We start from the raw sequence: 10,977 nt of genomic DNA, 5'->3' as shown, positions 1-10,977 counted from the left end.
GACGGTGCAATGGTCAAACAGAGGACAAAATTTTTGACATGCAGCCAAGTTTACCCTACCTTGAGATGCTGTTGCAACGCTTGTGTGATTCTTTCATTCGTTAGTACAAATCTCTTTTATTTGCATGTGAATTCAGTCGTTACACTTTGTTTTCCCTTCGGACCATCACACAGGGAATTCTTGTGGAACGGAAAATCCCCTTTGTAGATGCTGGAACAAGCACACCACTTTACTAGCAAATGGGATGTATTCTAAAGACGTCAAAACTTCTTTGTCAGCTTTTACGATCGAACAATCTGAGGAAGAGCTATTTTGCCACATCAAAGTTTATAGACAGTGAAAATGTTTTGCCTGTTCAAAATTTATGGCTAAATTTAATGATGACAAATGAGTCAGCAACGAAGTGGTGGTTGGTTCGGAAAAACTTGGGTGTCATTGAAAAGAATAATTGTGCGGGCAGAAAGTTTCTAGCCAAGTGCAGCAGTGATCTATTTCATCCTTCGAAAAAAACAGGTGGGCTTGGAAAAAATCATTCTAAATCGTAAGGGTGGGTCAGGTGACAGTTTCTGAGTGATGCACTATTATGTTGACGTCCGACGGTCAGGTCACAAGATACGGCATTATTCTCGTACGTCATTTCCGGGACTAGAAAGTCGGGGTTCAGTATCAGTTGGAAAGTATAGGAACCAGCAGGCAGATCTGTGATATCGAGCCATTGACAATCGTAGTCATGGAAGTAGTTGTCTTGGCATCCGGGGCTAATACCTGGGGCAAGAAAGTAAGTAGTAGTGGTAAGTAGTAAAACGTCAGCCTACGGGAGATTTTCAACCTAGTCTTGAGTTAAATTACAGGGTTAATTTACTCAAAATGTCATGTACAAAAAACAGAATAACGGTAGTTCAAAATGAGGACTCACCAGGGGTGAGATTTAGAAACTACATTAGCAATAAAGCGGAGATGTTTAGTAGTTGTAAATTTTCGTCTTACTGCTTGATACTTTTTTCAGAAGCAAAAAGTGCGAAGGACCCGACAGCTTAGTTGACGTTTGTTTAGTTAAGATGTTTGGGCGCCGATTTTCTTTTCATCAGTGAGTTTAGTTGTCGTTCCTGCTGCTGACTCGCAAGGAGGGCCTCTGAAATTACCACATGAACTGCTGTTCATGGTGACGGGTCATTAGAACTTCCGTTGTTGCAGGCCAGTGGTTTGAATCAGTGGGAACACTTTAGAGTTTTGGCTTGACCTACTGGATGCCTCGAACTCTCGACCTATTGGAGATAGTGTAGACATATGCACGGTGAGCTGGCGTACGTCTGCAAAAGACCCGTTTCTGACCATCACAGATAAATTACCGACAACTAAGCTCAGTCTGGCAGGAAATTCTTGGCGCTTAGTTATGTTGCAGATGCTGAAGTTAGTGTGCAGCCTTGGAATTATGCATGCGCAAAGACCTCCTGCTTCCGTGCGTTTTTCCTTAATGCACTTGCACGCGCACGTTTTGCATGTGGATTACCTGTGTCCGCTACTCATGAGAAATTTGACATCAGTAACGGCTTCCTTAACTAAATACCGTCATGCGCTGTCATCTTCAGAAGTAAATGGCCTTATTCTACCTTAGGATGACCCTCAATTAGTGGAAAGTCAAGTCACGCGCTTCAGCAGGTAATATGAAATCGTAACGTTTGCTCAAGAAATGGCAGACTTCTGTTCTTCGTTATCAGAAACTTGGTTACTCTGGCTATTTACGAATTCATATGCGCAAATATGTTTTGCCGAAGGATCATTGGCTAGCTGGAATGCACCCAAGGATAATTGTTCGCGCAAAAGTTGACTACCGCAGTGCAAGATGAGCACACAAATCCACCCATTGACCGAGCCATACCACCGCGGGCAGATACTCAGATCACTGTAGTAGGAAACAGGGTGTCGATTTAACAAGCGTAAACAGCCTGTATGATGAGGGATGTCCATTTCGTCGGAGTAACAAGGTTATAGTAAACTGAATGTTTCGTATTCACAAGCACATGCTATTAATCTACTGCATATCTGCTTCCCATTTTTAAGAGAGAAAAGAGGGTGCCATAACGATACCAGTTTAACGAAAGGAAAAAACTAAGCACCTTGTCCATTAGAGGTATTCTCTTTTGGTTGACCACTATGGTAATGACATTTGGAACAGGAAACAAATTAGGTAGGAATAATTCCGAACACAAAAAACACCGTAGAGGTTGTGAATTTCTGAGCACTGAGTATTTAGATGTGATGTACAAACTAGTGACTTGCTCAAATCTAATTGATTGGGAGCACCACTCCAAAAGGACCATTGTGATCCAATTTCAAGAGTGATCTACATTAGGATTGCCACAGAATATTCTGGAATCCCTTAAGAGACTTTGGAGTTTCAGATTCACATTTTATGCAGTCATTCCTGTTTTCCGAAACCTGAAGAGCAAGGAAGATGTGAAGTATCTGGGCAAAGGTGCTCAACGAAATGCGCATAACAAATGGCCACGGGGAATCTGAAAGTGCTGCTCCGCCACGATACTGTAGACTGGTGGTCAGTGGTGCCATTAACTTGCACTGGGAGAATCTATAGACTGGATCAAGCCCGCTTAAGCCAAAAACTCTTTCTGCTATGAGTTTGCAGCTGAAGACAGAATCCACCATCAGAATCCGGACTTTTACAAACGGATAACAACAATTTCTTATCAAAACGCAGTCAAGCTACACTTATAGTCACCAATCCTTAGACATAATGTAATGTCCAGATTCGATTCAGAAGCTTGGGCGTTCCGGTCCTCGTTTAGGACAGTGAATCTCTCTCAGCTAATGACTTCCCCGAATAAAATCAACGAGTAAACAGGCACCAAGTTACAGTACGTGTCACAAAGTATTTGTTTTTTACTTGCTGACAAAAGATTTCTGGCGAAGAGCCGAGGTTTGGTACACTAGATACGGGTTAATTCAGCCTCAAAATTTAAACGTTGCTTGCACGAACGTCTCTTAACCGAAAATGCTGTGCGAATTCTAAACAAACATCAGATTATTCTTATTATTACTATAGGATACCATCATTGCCGGTCAGCGTCGTTGTTTTAATAAAGGAAATTAGCAAAGGACCTGAAATAGGGGAGCTGAAGCGAGGGAGATAAATATGAATCACATAGATATTAAACTTGCCAATATTTTTAAATGTCCTTGGCACTGATAAAAAACGCGACCATGCACCTTTTAAACCACTTTCCAAAGTGCATCTCGCGATGTGATACAATACACAAAAGCCTAGATACCGCACCATTGTATGACAAAATAAACTGCCCTGCTTATCAATAAATGTCACGGATATGCACCAGAGAAAACCGATAGCATCTTCAGGTTCACCGGATTGATATAGATAAACAGGAACCCTTTCGAACATTTCCTGATTTTCAAGAATGTTATCCATTGTGTATAAGAAGAGGAATACTCGCTGAAATAATGCGTTCACTTATAAGGGAAGAGTCAGCACTTCTACGCCATTCGTACGGTGGAGCTCTCAAATTCGTCCGTTCAAGATTGATGCCAATTTCGAAGGCAGCAAGTTTGGAGACTACTGAATTAGTTGACCGATGAGAACTAACGGACGTATAATCGATCGACAAAAGCTAAGCTGCTCCAATATTGCCATCGCTTTGCATAGCCCGAATCCACGTATGACCTAGCACAGCTGACAGGATCTAGTGAACGGGAGTCTGTTATGTCTTTTTTGTATGCATTATTCACATTAAGCAGGTCCGTACAGGAGGACATGAGAATGATTTGAATCTGATTATAACAAACCCAGCGAGGAAATTGAAATGGCAAAATTCCGGTCTAGGTTTGTTTCAGTAGTTTCCTGCGGCAGACAGCGACCGTTTGTTTTACCCTGGCCAGTCATCGAAGATGAACTTCTTTGTTGCTGAAAGGTCTGCTCCCGTGGCTGTGGAGAAATTACGGATTATCTGGGAGTGCAACCAACCAATTCTAATAAGCTTGTAAAGGCTGGTTCATAAGCCCTGCTTAGTTTGACATTCAATCCAGCTCCGTATGCTACACGAACGCCGTCACATTAAACACAAATTACGTTTTGTTGTACACGCCGAGACGGAAGATCAATTACAGGTCACTTGCTGTTGGTTATAGTTCAAAAAATGCAAGGCTACTATGCAAAGAGTTACTGATCACCGCAATTATGCCTCCGACCATGAAAATAATACTTCTGTTTTTAAGGAAGGTGCAATGCGATACTGTTGATCATGAATCCCCGTCGAGCGAATCAGATGGACGGTACCACAACAGCAGTCACTTCTGCGTCACCCAAGGCACCATGCTAACACACTATGTAGTCTTTCAGTAGAAAGGGGCGCCAATCTCCGACTTTCCCGATGGATTTGCTGTTTCAGTTTATTGCATCATCTCAGTAGGACTTTTCCTCAGTTCTGCACATCTCATGAGATTGATTAATAAACAGTCAGATATTTTACAGCCGTAGTGGGTAATGATGACATTATAATAAAACAAATCTGAATAATGTCGTCTATAAAGTGAAATATTTTAAAGTATGGCACTTATAAAACACGTGAATTGCCCGGCCAGGATTTATGAATAACTTCACGCAAACTGCGTGTAAATTAAATTGGCAATATTGTACCCACCTTGATCTCCCCTGGTTGACAAAGTAGTTGAACATCTGAAGAGTTTTTTGAATCCAGGTTTACAAGCATTATCTTCAAGACAGAAACTGGCCTTCAATCCGACCGCAAGAACTTGGTGTTTGGCGTTGACCACTTTGTAGTAGGAGAACACTTTCATGCTGTGATAATGCCTGCGTAGAAAGCACAAAGTTCTTGTTATCACTCGTGGGATTCGACAATTTAAAACAGTAGTTGCCATGAAGTTGAAAACCGTTAGCCATAACGACCACGAATTCCTATAACAGTCAGTTCACACCACTGGGGACCAAGAAACCTGAGCTAAATTAGGAGTTTTGTCAAACAGTGAATATCGACGACGTTTAAAATAAACTGCACTTGCATTTTCCGCAATTCTAAGCAACAGAACTGGCAAAAATAATAAAAGAACATTTCGAGTCGTCAACTGCATTCAGACACTGTTGCAGTAGTCAAAACTAAATTAAACTCTGGAGACAAATAAGTCACATGAAAGATTCTGGATGTGTGAAGCCTTTTGCCCGAATACAAGGGCATCATAACTGAGAGGAGGATGGATTTACAAAGTGTTTAGAGAGTTGGAGTCAAAATACTCAGGTGATCTTTCTTTCCTCAAGGCGAATGTAGTTCCATCTTCTAATGAAATTTGCCTTGCACTGTTAATGGCTATTTCAATAAACGTTCCAGTTTAATGGAAAAATTTGGGAGAACATCAGCACAGACGCCACAAGTTAATGAAAAATCGTCTATAGTAATAGGGTCATAGGGTCTTTAGGCAAACAGAGACAGTTTTTGACAGCTTGATGGAAAAAATATTAGACAACATGGTGGATAATCACTCGGCTCCGATGGGCCTGTCTTTTTTGGTCGCTGAAACAATCCTTGCTACGGCAGTGATGTAGTATGGCAGTTAACCATCAGTGTCGACTCCGCTTTTTTCTGTCTTATTCTGCGTTCTAATCGAGAGTCAGGTTAATCTCATAGCTGAAACATCTTGTCTTTTTTTTGTGATTTAAAGGGGACTAATGGAAAACGAACTCGGTGCGATATCGGAATAAACCGGTTTCCAATTTCAGCTTGTGTCAGCGGTTTTCACAATCACTCTTTTGAATATCGGGAATAAAATAACACACAGAGAAGTATGAATAAAAAGTTTATATTGTAATACCTGTGAGCGATCCACACGGACCTTTCTTGGACATTTTGAGTACTGTTCAATTTGGAGCACAAGGCGTGAGATATTTAGTCGAATAACCTCATGAAAAAGCGTTCCGGAAGCAATTCAGTGAGATTTTTCGTCAAAACCAACTTTATCTATTTGTTTATCGTAGACTTCCTTTCGTGAGATTTTATAGTTTGGAGTTGTGTGAGAGTTTACCTGAACGATTTGTTGCTAGCTTTCAAGTTTCGTGCTCAACTTCTTTCAATCCATTTCTCGTAGTTTCTCAGGTATGTACAAGTAAAAGGGGATTTCAAAAATATGTGTCCAAGACGAACTTCAGCGTGACTGAAAAAAAACATTCGCGCAATTTTGGTCGCCATTCGTTTTTTGTTTACTTAAAGCGGAGCATACTCTGGAATGTCTTGGTGTGCAATTCATTCCAGTTTTCGGTAGCACCACCGAGGCCGAGTCAGATTTTATGTGTGAATTAGTCACACCTAAACCAGAAACAATTGGTGAGAAACACAATTCGACCGGTTAATTTGCATTCTTACATGTGACAGGCGTGCCACACCCATCGTTCCGGTGGTTCATGCGGACGGAATACGTCGGTTCCCACATTGTGTATGATAGAAGAGAAACGCAACAGTCGACGCATGTGCATCAGTGCCATACGTGGATTTCGGCTGATTAGGTTATAAACACTTGGTGGAAAGCAGTTTTCTTCTAGGGCACACTGCGCCTGGAATAGGGGGATGACGGTGCTGTAGGCGGAATTCTGTAGTGCCATGACATCAGGCTCAAGGTCCGGTAGAGCTACAAGCAAGAGAGATCAGAGGAAATAACACGCACTGCGACTGGATGGTGGTTTCTCCAGCGATAACTGCATACTAGAACTTATTGAGTGAAACAGAATGTATCCAGTCAATAAGAAAGCACGAAATTGGGAGGGAAACCGAAAGCAATTCACACACCGTTGGACTCAGTGAATTTTTTAATTTTCTTGTGGTATTTGAATTTACGTTGGCTGGCTATCAAGTCTGCGTATAGCCTGGACATCGTTAACGTCTTACAGTCCTACAGTGCGGGTGCTTTTGGGAAGCAGTGAACACTTTTCAAAATGGAGCTTCTACCTAAAGTATTCACTTATCGCAAAATCATGTTTTCTAGTAAGAATGATATAGTCTAGGATGTCTCAGCCTATAAAACAGATTTTTTAATATTACACGAATATCTTCAAATTTGAGCTTTTTTCTATCCAACCTTGTTCAAAGTGAATTAAATTGTATTCCATTTATGATATGACTGTAAATTCTTGGTTGTTAGCTTTAGTTATTATCAGCAGAAGAGCTAGAGGGGGTCGATTTCAACAGTGTGGAAAACAATCATTCTTTCATTGATTGGTAAAACTACTTGCAATGGCGATTCTATCATACGCAACACGTGACCTGTTCGCTTCTCACTCAGCCTATCAAACAACTGTCACAATCCACCTTTGGGGTATGAGCCGTCCTCTGTCTCCTGATTACCAAACAAGCTTCATAATTTTACGGCATATCAGATCTCTGAAGGAGAGCAAAGTGTGCTCGGAATAGCTATTTGTTTTCTTTCAAGGGAGTTAAGCCGACTTAAGCCAACTAACCGCGTGGGTCGAAACAACAATTTGCTCCTCAGAATGACACTACTTAGACGAGTGCCAGAAATCCCAGGCAGTCGATGATCGGTTCTTTGATAGAGCTATACGGTGAGCTCCCGAATATAGTGAGGCGGGCTCAGTTGAAAACTATCTGAAGCAACGGGCTCAGCTGAGCTTTAACTGAGTCTCTAGTAGAAACCAAAGTAGTTAGAAAATGAGAGCACTCCGCGAGCAGTTTGTGGCATCTATCTGATAATGATTCTTTTACTCTGTGCGTGGATCGACATTTCTCTTTATGGCACAACCCAAGTGCTGGGATAAATTAGCTGTCTGATTGTTGACGACTTTGGTGTCACTAATTCTGTCTAACCATTCAGTTGGGCTCCTCACCTAATTAGAATGGCAACAAGTAGATAAAAGATTACTGATTAAACCATACTGTCTGTCCGTAAATCATATCTACACTAATGAAAGTTCCATACAGGCGTAGTCGGTGAAAGCCCAATAGGTGTATACCTAAAGAAAAGATAAAGTAGAGTGATTTTACCTGTTCCACAAGTGACAACCACTCCGACGGTCGGTTCCATGCAGGCGTAGTCGGTGAAAACCAATAGGTGTATATGTAAAGAAAAGATAAAATAGAGCGATGTTACCAGTTCCACAAGTGACAACCACTCCGACGGTCTTGTCCGAACAAGGAACTCCTTCAGGGCTTGCGAATGTGACGCAATCTTCGATTTGGGACTCATTCCCGAAGCAATGTCCGATCCGTACTACCGGATGAGGAACAGTCCACAATGAAATATTCAGAGGTAACTGTGGGAAAGTAACGCACAAAATTCAAAGTATCATGAACAAAACAGAAGATTTCCTCCAGCAGCGCTCCCTACAAGCAATAAATGAAAATGTGCAATTTAAAAAGACGATAATTGAAGATCCTTTGTATAAGAATACTGCAGTGGTCGAATCAGTCAATCACTCTGGAAGCGCCCGTAGAAATACTCCTCTCAAGTATTTGGATAAACATTTTCCCTGACCGAGAAGTGCACAAAGCCCGTGTGTTTGGACTCAGTCGACGTTTGTCTTTATTGTCAAACGACTTGGTGTCCTTAGCCTTTCGTTCACCAACATTCTTCTGAAGTTACTATCAATATGGTGTTCGTAACCATTTCGGGCGTGTGCTAAGTAGAAGCGTACTGCAGAGACAGATTCTATAATATGCTCTTCGACTTATTCATTCTCGAAATCATTGCAATAGGGCGATAGAGATTTTGAAGCCGTGAGGTCATGCGCGAAAAAAGACACCATAAATCAAATAAATACAAAAGCCGACTTTCGGTCAGTCACTGACGGCCCAATATGACTAATGTGGATTAGAGCAGTCGCATAGGTAAAATTCTGCAGCTACTTATCAAAGTAACAATGGGCTTCGGTTAAACTTATGTGCTTACCCAAATGGCAACTGCACAGACTAACAGTAATCCCTCAGTCCCGCCAGATATCTTTTGGTCGATACGCCTAAGTTTACGCTAGTACACTCATATAAAATCCGAAGTTTTGACTCTAGTTTACCAAAGAGATCTAAAGCGATCTAACTTTCAGGATGTGTTTTTCTCTTCTTTCAACTTCCACACCGGTAGAGGCTTTCTTACAGCCTTTTCAAATTGTCTCATTTGTTTAACGATATGTACGGCTTAAATTGAACAGAGATCATGAAAATAACTGGCCCTTTTTGCACTGAGATATCGTGGAATGGTTAATGCGTTTCAGGGGACAGTGGATAAGTGAACCGTACGGTTCTCAGAGCAATTCACTCACAAAGGGAAGGTTAGTGAAAAATGCTTTTAAAAACAATAGAATATATTAAGTTTTGGCTTCAGCTGATTGTTTTTTACGAGCGAATTGCAGGCTTAATAGTTTGGGACGGTCATCAGTTGTTGAGGGGTACTAGTAAACTATTCATGAATGGGATAATATTGATCTCTTCCATCTTGTGTCAGCTTGCATTTTGGGCAGGGAGCATGGAAGTTGTCAGGTGTTTTATTCATCTCTCCATCAGGTTCATATTGCAAAAGTGACGTCGACATGCCGGATGTAAAGGGTTCGTGTTGAACTTTCCCTTTATAGTACGGCAATGAACAATTTTGCTAGTAGGGCATCGAGCAGTTGGTCCGTTTCGCTCCCTCAATCAGTCAGCAAAAGTCACTGATAAAAATGCACCAAAACATAATCTATGTAAAGGAATTCAATCGTTTCCGATCGTCACTTACACTAGATTTCCTGATTTAACACAAAAATCTAGTACAATTGCATAAGTATTAACCAAATTATATTAGGATATACAGTCTGTACATGTAGAGTCTGTCCCCAACCGTGTCGGCAAAACAGCTTGTTTTTAGCCTGACCTAACCAGAATCACAAGCCTTTGTAAGTTTCCGACTTAAGGAGCGACCGCTGAATTTGAGCTGGGAGAAAAAGTTTGTCGGAGTGACCTGAAAGTAGGTCCTCAAAGTCACTGAACCATAGTGAACAGTGTCGTACCTAACTGACTGATATTATTGTTCCTTCGACTTTATTATTGCACTGGAATTACCTGGTTTTACTCATCGACGGACTAACTGCACATCATATGAATGAACATTGTCGTAAGTAACTGACTGATATTATCGTTCCTTCGACTTTACTATTGCACTGGAATTACCTGGTTTTAGTCATCGACGGACTAACTGCACATCATATGAAAGTTTCTTACAGTTGAAGATGCAAACAATATTTTGATTTCTGGAAAACTTTAAAAAGGAAGTTAAAAGGAATTTAAAAAACCTGAACCTCGGTTTGCTCAGTTTGACTTGTTACGTAAACTTGTCAGCAAGAGTATCCGAGAAGACTAACGTCCAAAAATTCCACTAATATTTGTGAGTTTTTGCAGATTTTTTCAATTGCCACTGTTAGTGAATATCAGCTTAACTTGTCACATCATATTATTGTCTCTCAATGGAGGTATTGAACTTCATTGGCGTTACACACAACTCATAATAGCGTCTGCATACTTAAATAGTCCGGCCAGAATCGTGGACAGTCACACAAGTAAGTGTTGTATTCTTTTAGGGAGATGAGCTGAATGCACCATGCGGTTCCTGCCCCATCAAATTAACCCTGGGAGTGGGAGATAGTCCGTCATCATCATTGTCAGCTGTAATAACCGCGCACTCGTCGTACAGCGGTTGCAGCTGCCGCAGTTTCGTTCACCGATGATTTGGAGGGAGGGGGAGGTAGCTGCTCATTGCGGGCGCGAGCTGGTAAGTTGGTGCATAAATTCAGCACTTTCAGTGGGCTGTCAAGTGGGGTGGTGGTGGAAAAGGAGCTATGCATTGAACGCAATAGCTCATCCGAATAACTAACAAGAGGAACAAGGTTTACTTTTTGTGGCATTTATCAGGTCAGAACACCACGAATTCGCATAACACTACACAGCAGTCATATATGTCCTATGG

At 41.3% G+C, this 10,977-nt stretch overlaps 1 protein-coding gene across 1 annotated transcript in view; it reads right to left on the bottom strand.

Moving 5' to 3' along the window:
- Positions 1-281: 281 nt before the first annotated feature.
- Positions 282-10,977, bottom strand: part of T265_01894 (hypothetical protein) — a gene marked incomplete at both ends in the record, with an annotated part of 21,859 nt that continues 11,163 nt past the window's right edge. Inside the window, 4 exons of the mRNA XM_009166020.1 lie at positions 282-765; positions 4,671-4,840; positions 6,402-6,663; positions 8,137-8,299. Coding sequence (XP_009164284.1) covers positions 530-765; positions 4,671-4,840; positions 6,402-6,663; positions 8,137-8,299 — 831 coding nt within the window. The remainder of the gene's footprint in view (positions 766-4,670; positions 4,841-6,401; positions 6,664-8,136; positions 8,300-10,977) is intronic.

This window comes from Opisthorchis viverrini, assembly GCF_000715545.1.
Source record: "Opisthorchis viverrini unplaced genomic scaffold opera_v5_21, whole genome shotgun sequence".
NCBI lineage: Eukaryota > Metazoa > Platyhelminthes > Trematoda > Opisthorchiida > Opisthorchiidae > Opisthorchis > Opisthorchis viverrini.
This window is presented reverse-complemented; position numbering and strand designations above follow the sequence as displayed.